This window comes from Mesoplodon bidens (genome assembly GCF_964165515.1).
Source record: "Mesoplodon bidens genome assembly, chromosome: X".
NCBI classification, from domain to species: Eukaryota; Metazoa; Chordata; class Mammalia; order Artiodactyla; family Ziphiidae; genus Mesoplodon; species Mesoplodon bidens.
The window spans coordinates 48,218,900-48,237,969 of record NC_138163.1 but is presented as its reverse complement, the minus strand read 5'-3'; the positions used below and the strand labels follow the sequence as shown (position 1 = coordinate 48,237,969).

Below are 19,070 nucleotides of genomic sequence, written 5' to 3'. Positions count from 1 at the left end.
TATGTGTACAGTTTATACAACCGAACTGTGTACATCCCCATTTGACTGTAAGGAAGTTGTGGGGAAGATACTTGCTGGATGGTCCATGGCTTGTTAGGAACCGGGCTGCACAGCAGGAGGCGAGAGGCAGGCAAGTGAGGGAAGCTTCATCTGCCGCTCCCCATCCCTCCCCATTGCTCGCATTACCGCCTGAAGCACCCACCCCTGTCCGGCCCGTGGAAAAATTGTCTTCCATGAAACCGGTCCATCGTGCCAAAAAGGTTGGGGACTGCTGCCATAGAGGATGTTAAAAAATATTTTGATCCAACAAAAATATAAAAATAATTTTTGCTGAAGAAAACACTGAATCTAAATCCCCATTCTTCTCCATAAGAAAAACACCCTCTAAATTTATAAGAACACCTGCTGATTCATAGGATTTGGTCTCAGACAAAACCTTTGGGATAGGGGCAGGGCAGGAGGTAGGTAGAAATGCATCTTTGCAAACCCTGCAAAAATCTTGAATTAAAATCCACCTCTTCGGGGGCTTCCCTGGTGGTGTAGTGGTTGAGAATCTGCCTGCCAATGCAGGGGACATGGATTCGAGCCCTGGTTTGGGAAGATCCCACATGCCATGGAGCAACTGGGCCCGTGAGCCACATCTACTGATCCTGCGCGTCTGGAGCCTGTGCTCCTCAACAAGAGAGGCTGCAATAGTGAGAGGCCCGTGCACCGTGATGAAGAGTGGCCCCCACTCGCCGCAACTAGAGAAAGCCCTCACACAGAAACGAAGACCCAACACAGCCAAAAATAAATAAATAAATAAATATTTTAAAAAAAGAATCACTTATTAAAAAAAAATCCACGTCTTCACAGATATCCTCTTGTGGCAGAATGATTTAGTTGGTTTGTATAATAATGTAATAATTACATAAAATATAATAATGGTAGAGTTATTTAGTTGGTTTACATATTTATGCAGCGATTACCTGACAATAAGATTATCTTGCTCATAAAACACGGGAATTCTCAAGTGCATAACAAAGTTTTCGTTTCTTTGGGTCTAGATAGCATTTTATTTTATTTTATTTTATTTATTTTTTGCTGCATTGGGTCTTCCTTGTGTGCGGGCTTCTCATTGTGGTGGCTTCTCTTGTTGCAGAGCACGGCCTCTAGGCACGTGGGCTTCTGTAGTTGTGGCACATGGGCTCAGTAGTTGTGGCTCGAATGCTCTAGAGAGCAGGCTCAGTAGTTGTGGCACACGGGCTTAGTTGCTTTGCGGCATGTGGGATCTTCCCGGACCAGGGCTCAAACCCGTGTCCCCTGCAGGCAGATTGGCAGGCAGATTCCCAACCACTGTGCCACCAGGGAAGCCCTAGATAACATTTTAAATCTTCCTTTTGAAACCAGCTAAGTGAGCCAGACTTATCCGTGCCAGAAAGACTCATGAATCTGTATTTAGGGTTTATTCATTGCATGTGATCATTACAGAGGAATTCCTTTTCTCAACCCACTGTACAACCTGATGACACAGCATTTTTCAATTTCAATCTTATAAAAGAAAGGCTCAGCAGAGGGCATGTTAAGCATTTTTATGACTAAACACCTTGGTACTTGTCTCAAGGATATTTAAACAGTAACATGCTATATTGGCATCTGAAGTAAAATTTCCAATGTCTTCTGACATCATATGGCAACTCTTTCAATTAAGAGAACACCAAGATACTCAGTCAAGTTCAGCCAAATAGATTTAAATAAAACAAAAATCAATCTAAATGATTACTTTAAAACCAAGCACCTTGAAGATGTGAATAAATTCCCAGAATGAATAAAACCAGTGAGTTCATAGATCCTCTTTAGTGGTTACATGCTCATGGGAGTAAGGCGATATACAGAATATAAATATGCTAAGTTATGCCACTAATCTAATTACCTGCATGCAGCTAGTCCACTGGCAGTGTTTAAATCTCAGGCTAACTTTCTTTGATCACTCAAACTACTTCAGAGTCACCTCTTATGGGTCTGAAGGGAACACCTGCATAAAACATAAGATGAAAATGTGCTGAAAAATGCATTTCAAAGCCAACTCCAAGTGTCTTTGATAATCTGCTCTTTTGTATTATCTGCATCACTGCTTCCCATCTACTAGTATCTATGACTGAGATCTGACTCCTTTCTTAGGGAACTAATAAACAATGACCCTGAGAAAACTACACCTTCAGTATAATAATTCTGGTGTGTACCTAGCTTTAGGTGGAAAATGAAATTCAACTCAAAAAATTAAAAAGTTGATTTCAATATCTGAAGGAGAAAGCCAGGAAGGCAAGAATACTGTTTACATTTTAAGAATATAATTCTTCTAATAAGATAAAGATCATCAGAGCTTTGGTAAATGACTACTACTTTAAGCATGAATGCCCTCTATTCCTAAATACTTGACAAACTGCAATGAACTAGAAAGTTGCTTATTGCAAGACACCATTTCCCTTACATTTTTCTCCACCTTTTTTTCTGTCTACACATCTAAAATGTTACTCAACTCAGCTGTTTATTTTCCCATCACAGCATTTAAACTCTTGCTCTTCCCCCTGTTTCTATTTTAATAACCCTTTGCCACAGTTAGCATCATATATGTTTACATGATACCAAAATAAATAAAAGATACTAGTTGAACAAGGCAACTGAATGTTCCACTTTTAAACAATTGTTTTGGTATTATGTAGGTAAGCCTGACTCTTGAATATGTCCTAATACCTATTCATCTGTATCTATGTTCTCTTCCAAAATTACTTTATGCACTTGAAACAGTTCTTCCTATTTGCAAGTGCCAGCCCTGTCTTCTTCCATCATTACATTTAATAATTGAAATGGTAAAAATTTAGTTCTGTAGCCTACGTAATTCAAGGGGATTTCAATTAGTCGCTTGGTTAAATCCAATACAAAAAATAAGACATTTATGGATAAAATAGAATCCATCTAAAGAGGGGATTCTTAGGCTGGGGTCCTCGGAGATGAACAGATAGGTCATACAAGGTCTTTATGCAGCTGAAGTATTCTTTTTTATTTGCTTATTTATTTACTTTTTATTTTTGGCTGCGTTGGGTCTTCGTTGCTGCGCGTGGGCTTCCTCTAGTTGCAGTGCGTGGGCTTTCTGTAGTTGCGGCAAGAGGGGGCTACTCTTGTTTGTGGTGCATGGGCTTCTCATTGCAGTGGCTTCTTTGGTTGTGGAGCACGGGCTCTAGGCGCATGAGCTTCAGTAGTTGTGGCTTGAGGGCTCTAGAGCTCAGGCTCAGTAGTTGTGGCGTATGGGCTTAGTTGCTCTGTGGCATGTGGGATATTCCTGGACTAAGGCTCGAACCTGTGTCCCCTGCATTGGCAGGTGGATGCTTAACCACTGCACCACCAGGGAAATCGTTATGCAATTTTATTACATGTTTAGGTTCATGTAATCATCACCACAGTCAAGATTCAGAACAGTTCCATCACCACATTGTTCCCTCATGTGGGCCTTTTATAGTGACACACAACTCCACCCCATACCCTCTCCTTGGCTCTGGGCAACCACTAATCTGTTCTTCATTACTACAGTTTTTCATCTCAAAGATGTTATATAAATGGGATCATACTGTATGTAATTTTGGGGGATTGGCTTTTTTCACTCAGTAAAATTCTCTGGAGATTCATCCAGATCGTTGCATATATTCATAGTTCATTCCTTTTCATTGCTGAGTAATATTCCATGGTATGGATGTATCACAATTTATTAACCATTCACCTATTGAAGAGCATTTGGGTTGTTTCCAGTTTCTGGCAATTATGAATGAAGCTGCTATAAACATTCATATATATATGTTTTAGTGAATATAATTTTTCATTTATCTAAGATAGAGGTCCATGACTGATATTGCTGAGTCATATGGTAGTTACATGTTTAGTTTTATAAGAAACTGACAGACTGTTTTCCAAATTGGCTATACCATTTTACATTTCTCACCAACAGTGTATGTGTGTGTGATCCAGTTCCTCCACATTCTCACCATCATTTGGTGTGATCACTTTTTTTAAGCTATTTTGATAGGTGTACAGTGATATCACATTGTGGTTTTAATGAACATTTCCCTAATGGCTAATAATGTTGAACATCTTTTCATGTGCTTATCTACCATGTGTATACTATTCTCTTTGGTGAAATGTCTATTCTTGTCCCAGAAAAAAAAGCATCCCAAATAGGAATGGGTTCTTTTTACATAGGAATTTGAGTAATATCAGTGGATAACAAAGTTTTACAAAAGAAAGAAATACTGGGCAGCCAGGATTTTTTATTGGCTGTCTGCTAAGACAGAAGCCATAACATTAATTCTTACTTAGCCCAGTGAAGGTGTTTCTGTGGAGAATCTGGAAAATAGAATCCAGGAACAATGCTTGGCTTTTTGATAACTTGACTGTAGAGAGAATTGAGAGAATACAAATGAATGAAGAGATAAGAGAGCTTTGGGTAAGTATTAGATTCTGTCATTTCATGAACTCGTTTTCTAGTGAGTACCAGTAGTGCAGATATTTTATATCCTTGGTATGCTTTTGGTATATTTAAATATCATTTGTGGCCTTGTTTTACGTGTCATAGTTGTATACTCACCCAGATAGAGAGCTGTCTACTTCAGCTCAGGCAGGGTAACAGAATTACCTGCAGGTAGAACTATTACTCTCCTCCAAGAAGAGCTTGAATCAAAAACCTGCAATGACTATCCACTGCCTAATAAATCAAGACCAAATTCCTAAATACCTTTTCAAGGTCAATAAAACCCTAACCTACCTTTTCTGCCCTATCTCCTGCTACTCCTCCTCTTGTGCTCTCAACAAACTGAAATAATGTTTCCTAAATCCCCTCTGCTTTTTCCTGACTCTGAGCTTTTGTTTCTGCTATATCCTTTACTGAAATATCTTCTCTCACCATTGGTACCTATAAAAATCCCACCTATCCCTCAAGGCCCTGCTCAGACAGATGTTGCTTTCTCCATGAAATCTCCCCTAATTTCTTAAGTCAAAAGCAAACATTCCCGCCTCTATACTCACACAGGACTTTGTACCCCTTCCCAGCACCCATCTCTCTGACCACTCTTTTGTTTAAATGCCCTGCCATTGCAATAACATGGATGAATCTCAAACGCATTTTACTAAGTGAAAGAAGTCAGACACAAAAAAACTACATACTGAGTGATTCCATTTATATGACATCCTAGAAAGGCAAAACCATAGGGACAGAAAACAGATGAAGGGTTGCCAAGGGTTAAGGAGATGGGGGGGCTTTGACTATAAAGGCATAGTATGTGGAATTTTGGGGGTGATGAAACTGTTCTATATCTTGATAGTGGTAGTGGCTACATGACTATATATTGAATATTTGTCGAAATTTATGGAACTGTACACTAAAAAAGTTTATTGTATGTAAATTATACCTTAACAAACACAGTGGAAAATAACTCATACAGCTAGCCAGCAAACTAACCAGCATGCCCTCCAGTTCTTGCCGTCCACTTACTGTTTTTCAAATGTACTCTAATGTGCCAGGCTAAGAGCAGGGGCTACAAAGAAGAAAAATACATGGTCCCTCCTCTCAAGGAGCTCAGTCTCTGACGGAGGAGATATGTAAGTAAATAAATGCAGCATAGCATGGAAGATACTATATATAATACACATATATGTCAGACACAGTGGAAGTATAAAGGAGACAGTGGTCAGATGGACCTAGATTGTTGAGATCCTAGCCATCAAAGCTTAGAAATTTCTATTCTGTTCAATATACAGTGAGAAATGACATAATCATAGCTATGTTTTCAAAAGTATAAATGGCAGTAATATGAAGGATGACTTGGAGTGAGGGAGAGACAAAAAGCAGGGAAATCAATTAGAAGGCTATTTACAATAATCTGAGAGAAAATTAATATCACTTCTCTTCCCCATTAGTAGGCAATTGAGATTAGACTAGGCTTTCAACTAAAGCTTGTATTGCTTATAATCTAGATTCACATAGGCAAAAACAAAGAGAGGGCTTACAAAATTTTCCTTGGTACAATTTACCCCCAGTAGACTAAGATACTAAATGGAGGGACCTTGTTGCAACTATCATAAGACTGTAGATATTAGAAGCTCTAAAAAATGTTTATTATTCTAATGAATAAATTAGAGAATGTGTGAATTTTCTTTTAAATCACCGAAACTCCAAAAGAGAAAATTATAAGTCCTGTATGCCCAGTGATGCTTATTGCTTATCATTTTGTATGTTGGATGGCCCAGAGGGTCGAGGTTAGTAAAATTTTTTTTCCCTAAATTCAAATACTGACTGAAGTTATCAGGTGGGATTAGTCTAGCACACTTTTTTTCCCCAGTAAGTCTGTTTCTTCTTTGCTTGTTCACTGCTACATAACACAACTTGCAGTGACAGGGCTAAGATTCTGTTAAAAAAAAAAAAAAAGGCTGGATAACAGCAGGCGTTATAAATCTACTTTGTTCCAGTGTACTACCTTTAAGCAAGTGACTGTTCCACCTGTCTCAGAACTTGAAAACCTCTGCTGAAAACGCCTTATGAGGGGCATAACTGAAGGCACTGATATAAGACAGCTTGGTTCTTGGAAAGTGTGTGCTGAAAAGTTTTCATCCTGCCTTGAATCCAAACAAACAGAAGGCCCTAAAACCATCAGGGTGTTGAGCCCTAAACACCTTGTAGGGCCCAAACATATGCTCTCATCGGGTCTCTAAACACCTGAACCATCACCGCCTCAGCAAAATGAAGACATTTAATGAACTGGTAGGATTATTGAAGGTAAAGTTGACAAACTCTTCTTCAAACAAACAGGAGCTTCAGGCTTTCAATGTCTGCTCCCTCTATCTTTATTTCCCCCCACAAAAAGCAAACATTGCTGAGCCACTTCATTGCCTCTGCTAAAAGGCTTTCTGTGGCTCCAGAGCTGACGGCATCTAGAATATTAAGCAGTTGTTGACTTCTGTGTCCAAACTAGTTTGTTCTGAAGGACCTGAAGTATACTGATCCTATCTGCACACAAAGTCACATAGAGACAACTTAGAAAAGAGTATACCCACCCTCTGCTAATCGGAAGATTGACAGCTAAGGGAGAAGTGATTTTATGGATTCCTGAGTGTGCTGTGGTTTGGTGGATCTGGACATTTTTTCCTTTTGATGATTCCATTAGTGTTTTTCCTCATTAAACTTCCTATACTTTATACTGCATGATTTGTGGTGAAGTCAAATCAAAGTAATTTTTGTAACCATAAAATACCCTTTTGGGTTTTTTTTTGTTTTTTAAAATTTATTAATTTTATTTATTTTTATTTTTGGCTGCATTGGGTCTTCATTGCTGCGTGTGGGCTTCCTCTAGTTGCGGTGAGCGGGGGTTACTCTTCCTTGTGGTGCGCGGGCTTCTCATTGCAGTGGCTTCTGTTGTTGTGGAGCGTGGGCTTCTAGGTGCACGGGCTTCAGTAGTTGTGGCTCGTGGGCTCTAGAGCGCAGGCTCAGTAGTTCTGGCGCACGGGCTTAGTTGCTCCGTGGCATGTGGGATCTTCCCGGACCAGGGCTCAAACCCATGTCCCCTGCATTGGCAGACAGATTCCTAACCACTGCGCCACCAGGGAAGCCCATAAAATACCCTATTGTTGAAGGCCTGCTTGTCTCTTGCCCGTTTCCTGAGACCAACATAACCATGACACATCTAATTCTGGTGTGACAGAACTTAATTACTATGTGAATCATGAGTGGGAGGCCAGCTAATTTCAGTTGTCTCAACTGTGTGCTAGTACCTGGTCACTTATTGCCAGATACTTGTTTACTCCAAGTTTTTGATCGATTTTGAGCCCTGGCCAGCAGCAACTAATCCTAATGCATATAGTTGGCAGCTGTGAATTTTTGACTTTGCCCCTTGGAATACAAAGGCTGCCTTTGCCCACACTCAGGCTGACTTTAGCTTCTAAAGAGTAAACCTTAGGACTTCTCGAGTGGCACAGTGGTTAGGAATCCGCCTGCCAATGTAGGGGACACAGGTTTGATCCCTGGTCCGGGAAGATCCCACATGCTGCAGAGCAACTAAGCCTGTGCACCACAACTACTGAGCCTGCACTCTAGAGCCCGTGAGCCACAACTACTGAGCCCACATGCTGCAACTACTGAAGCCTGCCCGCCTGGAGCCTATGCTCCGCAACGAGAGAAGCCACTGCAATGAGAAGCCCACGCACTGCAATGAAGAGTAACCCCCGCTTGCCATAACTAGAGGAAGCCCACGCACAGCAACAAAGACCCAACACAGCCAAAAAATAAATAAAATTTAAACAAAATAATAAATAAAATAAAGTTTCTACTCTAAAAAAAAAAGAGAGTATACTTTGGCCTCAGTAGGTGATTGTGATTATGTGCTACAATATAACTATGTTTATTCTTTTTTAATGATATTTAATTTATTTATTTATTTTTGGCTGCGTTGGGTCTTCGTCGCTGTGCATGGGCTTTCTCTAGTTGTGGCGAGTGAGGGCTACTCTTTGTTGCAGTGCGTGGGCTTCTCATTTCTGCGGCTTCTCTTGTTGCGGAGCACAGGCTCTAGGCACGTGGACTTCAGTAGTTGTGGCACGTGGCCTCAGTAGTTGTGGCTCACGGGCTCTAGAGCGCAGGCTCAGTAGTTGTGGCGCAGGAGCTTAGTTGCTCTGCGGTATGTGGGATCTTCCTGGGCCAGGGCTTGAACCCGTGTCCCCTGCATTGGCAGGCGGATTCTTAACCACTGCACCACCAAGGAAGCCCACTATGTTTATTCTTAAACTGCTTTTCAGAAGCCCCAGCTTTACTAGGAATTATCACATTAGGCTCCTATTAGAAAGGAATCCCATTCTGTCTGTAGGCTAAAAAAAAGCTTACTGCCCATGTGCATTTTAAAGAACTTAACCCCTCCTTAATTTAGTAATCTGATCTTATCCATGCCTGCGAGGCCCACTCCCTTCTACAGCGATTGTGTCATTTGTCCTAGGCAGTGACAAAATCATAGATATTTATTTTAGCCACACTAGCTGATTTGGTAGGCTTTAATCTGAAGGAACACTAAGTGGTTCAAAATATACCTGCACAGTTTTTCATTATTATTATCCCTATTTTGTAGCTGAGAAAGAAGAAAGAGAAGCTTCCTTGGTGTCACATAACCAGTCAATGGAAAAGTTAAAAATAACAACAGAGACTGGAATGAGGGAGTTCTGTGGATCTAGTCTACTGAGTAGCACAAACAGGTTGGAAGTAAACCTCAAATATGTGGCCATATCTGTAGGGCACAATTCATTAAAAACATTTTTTTCCCATTTTCCCCAAGCAATTGTTTTTCTTTCTTTTAATATACATAAATCTCTTGTGGACACAGATTTAATTCTTTGGAAGTCTTCATCTTACTAGAAACCTAAAAAAAAAAAAAAAAAGGAGAGAGGAGACTGCATGAGAACAGATTAATTTCCCAAGTAGGTTGTCCTGATACTGCAGGCGAGGGTAAAAATCACTCATGTCCATCTTTCCCTCCAAGCACCTCCCCTGCCCAACTTTCCCCTGGAGCCATTGCTGCCCTCCCATGCCTTGGGCCCTTCCCCACTCTTATCCCTTTTTAGCAATCTGGGATCCCCTCAATCATCTCCCCAAACTCAAGATAGCTAATCTGATCCTTCAATAGCAATCAACTTGACACAGCTTAAATTTTCTGCATTATCCTTATCAGTACAATTCCTTTCTGTACCAGTTTTCATCAGTGGACAGAAAACACCCTTTCCACACATAACACATGTTCAGGCATTCCACTCCACACATGCATGGGAGCGAGTGTGTACAACTGAAGATGTAGACATTTATAAATGATGATGAAGCACTTGACAAAATGTACTTTCATAATCTCTGTTATCTAGGATTTCCAGGGCTGCTCAGCAAGAAATCAGGGCACCCTGATGAGGGGTTCTTAGTAGGTTAAATGTGTTACCATATCTGGTTGAAAAACACCGAATCTTTCCACCTTGTAATAATATCCTCACTACGTGTGTGGAGAGGTAGTACAGCAGAGTGAAAATGGTATAGAATTTGGAGTCCGATATACTCCCATGTGAATTCCAACTCTGCCACTTACTAGCTGTGTGACCTTTGGCAAGATACTTCACCTTTCTGAGCCTCATTTTCCTCATCTGAAAATAATGGGCTTTTATTACTTGTTGTAAGAATCAAATGATATAATTAATACATGTACAGTGTCTGGCACATAGTAAGTTCTCAATAAATATGTTTCCTTCCTACCTCTACTTTGGAAGGTAGTGTTATAAGGAGTGGAATGTTGCATAAGGAGAAGAGTGTAGTTTTGTACTAAGATGTCGGGTCAAATTCTAATCCAATCATTAGGTTATTCCCTAGTGGGTGCCCTCAGCAAGTTACTTAACCTGAGCGTGTGTTGCTTCTTCTGTAAGATGTAGCATATAATACTTATCTCATGGGTGTAAAGTATCTGGCCCCTAGCAGGTTCTCAATGGTAGCTATTTCTGTTACAGGTATAAGACTGTTCTTAGTTTCAGATATAGCACACCTACTGTTGTAAAGCCCCTCTCTGAAATTCTGTCTTTTCTTAGAGTGCATGAAATCTTTGTTTAAAAATATCCCCTGTTTTCTAATGGTTGTGTACCCACTTGAGCTGACTGAGGTTTACCTGCGTTTGCAAGTAACAGTATAGTATTTGAAAGTATGCTGCAGCATCACATTTGGGGCTTTTTGTTCTGTTTTGTTTGGCTGCTCTCTCTCTCCACACCACCGTCATCTTCTTGCTATCCATGGGGCAATTGCCTTGAGTGGAGATTTGTTGCCATTCATTCTCTACACCTATATTGTCCAGCTGTGTGGCCACATCATTGCTTTGATGCCAGGACACTAGCCGTCTCAGATGGTGCTTTACCATTTATTTAATGGTAAGAAGCCAGATGTGGTGTCTCATTTCCTGCAGACATATTAAAGGCTGAACACTATGGCCCATCTCTGCACAGCTGCAGAAACTCAGTATGATCGGAAACTTAATCGGCCATGGTGGTACCCTGCTGTTGCTTCTGCAGGATGCTGCTCTGTTTACCAGTTCATCATTAGATAGTGCACTGCTTAGGGCAGCTTTCAGATCAGTGTTGCTGATATAAATATTTGGCAAGGCTAGCCTTTGTGGTAGGATTTGAGGAATTCAAAAAGCCTCCTGGCCCAAATATATCTCTGTCACTGGTCACAGTGCCTGAAATGCATGCAAGAAACATTTCACATGAACTTTCCTTCTTGGGTATAAGGCAATGTTAGAATGCAAATACCACTCTCTAGAGGGAAGATACTGAGTCATTATCGGCTATTAATACTCAGAGTCAGAAGTGCATTGGAATCCTGATTCTGTTACTAGCTATATGAGCTTAGGGGGTTGCTAATTCTCTCTGAGCCAGTTTCCTCTTCTGAAAATGGGGATAATAATGGATGGTTGTGAAAATTATGAGATAATGCATGTAAAGAACATAGTAAATGCTCAATGAACAATAGCTGTTATTAGCCTTAGGGACAGCAGGGCCCCGAAGGAATACATTTAGGACTGGTAAATTTGGTTTGAGGGTCAGGAATAAGGTGAAGTCTGGTACCAGGAAACTGCTCAAAGCAAAGGCCCTGGTGGAGTGGTGATATGACAGCTGGGGAATAGCATGGAAACTCTGGGGACCTGGGGTTGGAAGAGTTGGGTGGGAGAAAGAGGAAAGACTGAAGCAAAATCACACTGCATTTCCATGAACCTTCCAATAAGAAAAGCGCAGTACTACTCAGGATGCGATGCTTTGTGAGGTAGTAAGCTCTGACACTGAGAGTGTTCAAGCAGAGGCTGAGTGCTGGCTACCCTCAGGATACTCAGGTCTTCTCAAACTTATATTTGCATACAAATCACCTGGGAATCTTGTTTAAATGCAGGTTCTGATTCAGCAGGTCTGGGTGGGACCTGAGATTCTTCATTTCTCATGAGCTTGCTGACAATGCTGATGCTCCCGATCAACAGATCTCATCCTTAGTAGCAAGCCTCTGTTGCAGTTTGAAGAGAAATCACAGTGAGACAGAGGGATATGGTTAGGGAAAGCCAGAGAGTTACCCAGACAAGGCTCCATAAAGTAGGAGCACTCTGATGCAGTCATGATCTACAGTCTGGTTCTTAGCTTTGTAAGCTTTGAAATTTGATTGGTAGTATTAGCAGAGCCTGGGCTCCTGGGGACTGACTCACAATTAAACAAATTCACGAGACCAATATATAAGCCAGAATGCCAACTGATTAATTTATAATGAGAAGTATAACTTCCAGTGAAACAGATACTAGTGTTTGCTGATCAGAGAATTACCTCCCTGTAGGCATATTTACAGGAGGAGCTAAATGATGAAAAGAAGGTTGCTTGGTGAGGAGGAACTCATAGCAAGGGGAGTTCATAGGATGATTTTAATGGTTCATGTCATCAAGCTATGATAGTCTGATACCTTCATCTCCACTACTGGTCTAGACCTCCAGAATAGTGCTGAGGGTGTTAGCCTCCGTATCAGTCTCTCTGCCTCCTGTCTTGCCCCCATACAATCCAGATGATCTATGTAAGCCTAGGCCTGATACTATCATTTGTTTGATCCACTGATTTCAATATAAATTCACAACATAAACTCATCATTACAAAAAGTTTAAAATATAGGGAAAAGTTGAAAAATATTACAGCGAGCACCTATATACCCACCATCTAGATTCAACAATTGTTATCATTTTGCCATATTTACTTTAGTAAATATGTGTGTGCACATGTGCATTGAGCCCACACTCTTTAACATAGATTTCTAAACTCTTCATGTTCTGGCATAACCCACTTGACCTGCTTCACTCCCCTTGGCTCCCTCTTTGCTCCCCCAGACACGCCTAACTATTGAATGTTAGTTCTCTGGATGTTCGCTGGTGTTCTCATGTATTGCCTATTGCCTATGCCTGAATATCATTAGTTTCTTTTTTCTTGATTAGCTCTATTTGTTCGTAAAGAGAGCCACGCCCATGTTGCCATAGCACCCTATACTCTTCTCAGTGATAACATGTATTACACTATATTGTTATTGTGTGTTTGCCTCTTTGACTTTCCTACTAAACTATGAACTCCTTGAGGGCAGGGACTGTTTCATTTGTCTCTGTATACCTGCACCTCTCAAGTGTCTTACGCTTAGTAGGTGTTCAGCGATCAGAAAATCCAACTGCCTGCCGGACAGTTCTACCTAGTTACATCATGGGTACCTTGAATTCAACTTGTCTAAACTGAACTCATTCCTCCTCCTACCCACTCCACACATTTAAAACCCTCCTCCTAATTAAATGCCATTCAGTCTTCCAAGCCAAAAGCTTCAGAGCAATCCCTAACTCTTCCCTCTCATTTATCCTCCAAACAAGTCCTGTTGATTCTATATCCAAAATACATTACCAATCTGTCCATTTCTCTTTATCTCCACTACCTATTTAGTCCAAGCCACCTTCATTTCTCACATGGAGCACTGCCAACAATCCTGTATCTGGGCTCCCTGCTTCTACTCTTGTCTCCTCCAATTTTTATTCACAGAGAAGCATAATGATCACTAAAATTCAGATCTGATTTTACTACTTCCTGCTTAAACCCTGATTATATTACTCCTTGCGTTTGGTTTAAGTCCAAACTCCTTAGCTTTACCCAAAGGACTCTCAAGAACTGACCCCTTTGTCCCTTTATAACTTTATCTCTTGTACTCTGGGTTCCAAACACTTGGTGTTTATAGAGCCTGTAGTACTTGTTGTTTCTCAACATTTTCAGTTTCATGCCTCAGTGCCTTTTCTTGTATTGTTCTCTGTCTAGAAAGGCTAACACTCTCAAAGTCAGCACAGGTGTAACCTCCTCTGGGAAGCTTTTTCTTACTTACCAGTCGGGGTTAGTTCCTCTTCTCTAACACCCACTACTGCCCTATGCATACCTCTAGTGTAGCTCTTATACTATATACATCAGCACTCTCTCTATATATATATTACAATTATCAGCTTGTTTGTCTCATCAAAGGTAATTTATGAGCTTTTTGAGAGCAGAGTTAATGTCTTATTTTGTTTTAACCCAATGCTTAGCCCATGATTGGCATATAGTAGATTGCAATAAATATTTAAGAAAGAATGAATATTAACAAATGTCTCTCCAAACTTCATTTTTGTAAATACCTTATAAAAGATCTCTTTTCTTTTAAACACATTGTTTTTTCAAAGTACAACATAGTTGATTGTCATGCAGGTTTTATATGTATATATTTTCTGCTGCACTGCACGTCATGTGGGATCTTAGTTCCCCGACCAGGGATCAAACCCACATCCCCCGCATTGGAAGTGCGGAGTCTTAACCACTGGACCGCCAGGGAAGACCCAATCATGCAGGTAATACTGATTGAATATTGAGTGTTCTTCACCAGCAATTTCAGACAATTTCTGGAACTGTACCATTTCTTTTTTTTATATAAATTTATTTATTTTTGGCTACATTGGGCCTTCGTTGCTGCGTGCCGTCTTTCTCTAGTTGCAGCGAGCAGGGGCTACTCTTCGTTGCAGTGCACGGGCTTCTCATTGTGGTGGCTTCTCTTGTTGCAGAGCACGGGCTCTAGGCACGTGGGCTTCAGTAGTTGTGGCACGTGGGCTCAGTAGTTGTGGCTCACGGGCTCTAGAGTGCAGGCTCAGTAGTTGTGGTGCACGGGCTTAGTTGCTCTGAGGCATGTGGGATCTTCCCAGACCAGGGCTCGAACCCGTGTCCCCTGCATTGGCAGGCGGATTCTTAACCACTGCACCACCAGGGAAGTCCCGTACCATTTCTTTAGATGACAGATGCTACCCTTTTATTTTCCCCTAGGTAATTTTTATCTGAGATTAACGTCATCAGTAGTTGGGGGTGCCATGCTATTGGTCCCATATATCTCCCTTGACCTCTAAAGTCCCTTTCAACACCTACGATTCATGTTTCACAAAATTGCCCATTTATTTGGATTCTAGTTGCTGTTTGGTTATGGTGTTAATTTTCCTCTAGGTTTCTCTCAAGCCATAAGAACATCACATGCAGGATTGTCCCATGCTTAATCTTTGCAAATGATGTTGGTTAAGTAAATGTTGGGGCAGGGGAGTGGAATGATTGATTAGGAATTTAACAAATGTTGGGCTGGATAAAGTAAATTATATTTATTTGAACTGAAAAAAATGGCTAAAAGTAAACATTCTGAAGATTAGTTTCTCTGATTATTACCTCAAAGTAACAACCTTAATATTATTTTAAAAGTATTGGGTCCCTGAATCTGTTTAATAATAATAGTATTTAACAGATATAATTTTTACACTCTGCTAAGTGCTTTATATGTATGAACTCATTTAATCATCTGGACTACTCTATGAGGTAGGTACGATTATTATCCCCATTTTACAGTTGATGAGGAAACTGTGGCACAGAAAAGTAATTTCCCCAAGGGCAAAAGTTATCCATAACGGTCAGACACCAGAAGTATTAATTCAGTTTAATCTATGCATATTTATTGAGCACCTACTAAATGTAATAACTGACAGGGTAGATAAAAATTGTACACTTAAAGTAAGGAGAAATCTTAACACAATAGTGCTGTGAGTGAATTGTCAAGGTGAGTCAGGCTCTTTTTTAGTTAGTGGGAGATGGAGAAAGATTATGTAGTTAAGGTCATGAATGGCACAGACATATCTGTTTGGGTAAGTCTGGTTTGTGGAAAATGGAAGAAAAGAGGCTTAGTTTTGAGGAGTATGAAAATGGTCATTCTTTTTTGAAGGCTAAGATTACTTTTAGAAGGGGCATCTGATACAGTATATTTAGTATGAGGTAAGGCTAAGAAGGAAATACATAGGTATGACGCTTGTTTAGAGAAGGAAAGGAAAAAGTTTAAAAAAAAAAGGCAATGCTCTCTCCCGGCCGCCCCCCCCCAGCCCCCGCTTAGAGAATTAGTAAATAGCCTGCTTAAACACCACCCACCTACCCAAATTCTCTGGACTGCAAGTCAGACCTTTCAGATCTGCGCTTTTTAGAAGTACTTTCGCATTCTGGCACCTTAAGCCAGAAATGCCCTGCAGGCAAACGTTACGAGGGAAAAATATATTCTTGCAATTCAAAACGGACTCGAATCCTACCAACGAGCATTTCTGTTCGCTGATTCCATAGTTCCTCGCCTGTCCATTTTTCATACAACGACTTGACACACCTGACCACACAGCCTCTGATCCTATTCTAATGCCTGCCCATCCTGTTACCCTTTTTAAAAAAAATTTATTTAGTCTATTTATTTTGGCTGCTTTTGTTCTTTGTTGTGGTGCGCGGGCTTCTCATTGCAGTGGCTTCTCTTGTTGTGGAGCATGGGCTGTACGCGCGGGCTTCAGTAGTTGTGGCTCGCGGGGTTGGTTGCCCCACACAGAATGTGGGATCTTCGCGGACCAGTGCTCGAACCCCTGTCCCCTCAATTGGCAGGCAGATTCTTAACCTGCTGCGCCACCAGGGAAGCCCCCTGTTACCCTTTTAAAAGGCGGATCCCGCAGTGTCCTTTCCTCCCTCCCAGCCGCCTCCACCCCCAGTCGGCTGGGCGGAGCTTCACGCTAAAGCCCCGGAGCCCGACGCGGCCAAGGCAGTAGCGGAGAGGACTGGAGCCCCGAAGAGCTGCATCTGCGGCAACATCTCCAGCGACGTTACGTGCCTGTCGGCTTCGACCCAGCCCGCCGCGCGTGCCAGTCTCTCCCCGCCCCCTCCCCACCTGGCGCGCACCTGGCCAAGGCCGGGGTCCCGCCGAGAGCCGGGAAGGCGCGTGCCAGGGGCCCTAGGGAACCGCAGAGCGCGCGCGCCATGGGGCCGCCGCCCGGGGCCGGGGTCTCCTGCCGCGGTGGCTGCGGCTTTTCCCGATTGCTGGCCTGGTGCTTCCTGCTGTCTCTGAGTCCGCAAGCCCCCTGTTCCCGGGGAGCCGAAGCAGTGTGGACCGCGTACCTCAACGTGTCCTGGCGGGTTCCTCACACCGGAGTGAACCGCACCGTGTGGGAGCTGAGCGAGGAGGGCGTGTACGGCCAGGATTCGCCGCTCGAGCCAGTGGCTGGGGTCCTGGTACCGCCCGACGGACCAGGGGCGCTGAACGCCTGTAACCCACACACGAATTTCACGGTGCCCACGGTCCCGGGGGACTGGGGCAGCAGCGTGCAAGTCTCTTGGTTGGCCCTCATCCAGCGCGGCGGGGGTTGCACCTTCGCAGACAAGATCCATCTGGCTTATGAGAGAGGGGCGTCTGGAGCCGTCATCTTTAACTTCCCGGGGACCCGCAATGAGGTCATCCCCATGTCTCACCCGGGTGAGTGCCGCTACCGAATTGCGCGCCATCAAACCCCTGCCAAGGCCATTTTCCCTTATTTTCCTCAGTGTACTCTTCCCCCTATCCCCTTGCTCCGAAGGAAAACGAGTGTCCTTTCTGTCCCCATCGAGTGAGGGCAGGGTCCTCTCTTCCCCGAGATTCACCCTGCGTCGGGGGGTTGGGCGGAAAAATCCTTTAGAATTTGCCTCTCTGGTAGAAAAGGGTGAAAACAGAGTGAGGAGGCTGGCAACTCGAGAAGGACTGTTTGGGCTCTTTGCGTCGTCTTTTCCTGCTGTTTCACGAGGGTGTTTTGCATTGGATTAATTGGTTGGTGGTGGGCCTTGGCTTTGAAATGACTGGGAAGAAGCCTACCCAAGAAGCCTGCCTGGAAATCCCTTCCTCAGTCTTGTCCTGATTAACGGCCTCAGGCCCGCAGCAGATTTTTTCCCTCCTCTCTCACTGTTTTCTCTGCATGTTTCCTAGTATCAGGTACAAGATTGTGTTACTGTGCCCTGTTAACCTCATTCCAGTTTTGGTGGAAACTTTGCTCAGCTGTCGGGTTCTTCTCTGCCCAGGGGTCTCAGGTCCCAAGTGATTTTTGGTATCAGTGCTTTCCTGTGCATTTGAAAAAATCTGATTTAGGATATTGAGTGGCAAAACAGGTGATTAGTGTTATTAAAGAAGAAGAGGTTTCTGCATGAGGCTAGCAAAGGCCTAGGCTTTGGAAAATGTAATCCAGGTAGGTCTTAAATTTGTGCAGATGAGGTGCATTACTGTTTCTCCCTCTTCAGTCATCCTTCCAGAAACCTTCTCCCTATTTGTGATTAGGTATCCATACCATATGTACATAGTGATCCTAGGCCCCAAAAGACAAAGAAAAAAAATTGGGGGAGAAAAAGGCAGAGACATGTAATAGTAATAGCAGTATATCATAGTTGTTGAGAGCTGGGCCTCAAGTCAGACCTTGGTTAAATTCCGGCTCCATTGCTTACTAGCCCTGTGACCTTGAGCAACTTATTTGAAGTCTAGCCTGGATTCCCTCCTCAATCAAATGGGAAAGAACTAAGAATGAACCACTCCCACAGGTTTGCCTTGAGGATGAAATGAAATAATGACGGTAAAGAGTTTAACACATCATCCTTCTCTGTAAAGGTTAGGTGGTAGGATCAGCTTTTCAGAGTTGTTGGAGAGATGAATCTGCTTGTTTAGCTACTGGAGATTCTGTGTTTTTCCTAAAACGGTATGTCTGGCCCTGCCTAGAGAGCACTTGCACTGCGTGGCTGGGTGGTATAATGGAAAGAGCACTGAACTGGAACTTAGGAGATTTTAGCTCTTTTAGTCCCTTCTCTGCCTCTACCAGCTTCACAACCTGGTACAAGTTACTCACTGGTCAAATGATAGTATAGAGGCAGGAGGAGGAAGCCAGGTTGGCAGATCGTGACAAAAAAATGAACTAGATGAACTCCCTTCCAGCTCTAAAATGCTGTGATTCTTAGATTTCATATTGATCAAAGAAAGGAGCAACTGCATCTCTTTTGGTTGATAATTCGTTGATTAGAATGAAATTACTTTTTAAAGGCTGATAGAAACAAAGAATAAAGACTTGGTATATTTTAAAGTCCTTACCTTTCACCTGGCTACCTAAATGCAAGGGTTTGACTTTGCTTCC

The 19,070-nt window shown here is 42.4% G+C and overlaps 1 protein-coding gene across 2 annotated transcripts in view; it reads left to right on the top strand.

Annotated features, from left to right (window-relative positions):
* Window positions 1–19,070, top strand: part of RNF128 (ring finger protein 128) — a gene marked incomplete at its 5' end in the record, with an annotated part of 94,231 nt that overhangs the window by 21,218 nt on the left and 53,943 nt on the right. Inside the window, one exon of one of the 2 annotated variants that reach the window (XM_081222518.1) lies at window positions 16,712–17,401. The exons of the other annotated variant lie outside the window; for it this stretch is intronic. Within the exon in view, the coding sequence (XP_081078644.1) occupies window positions 16,909–17,401 (493 nt within the window). Of the gene's footprint in view, window positions 1–16,711; window positions 17,402–19,070 lie in introns of those variants that run through there. 2 annotated transcript variants of the gene reach the window in all.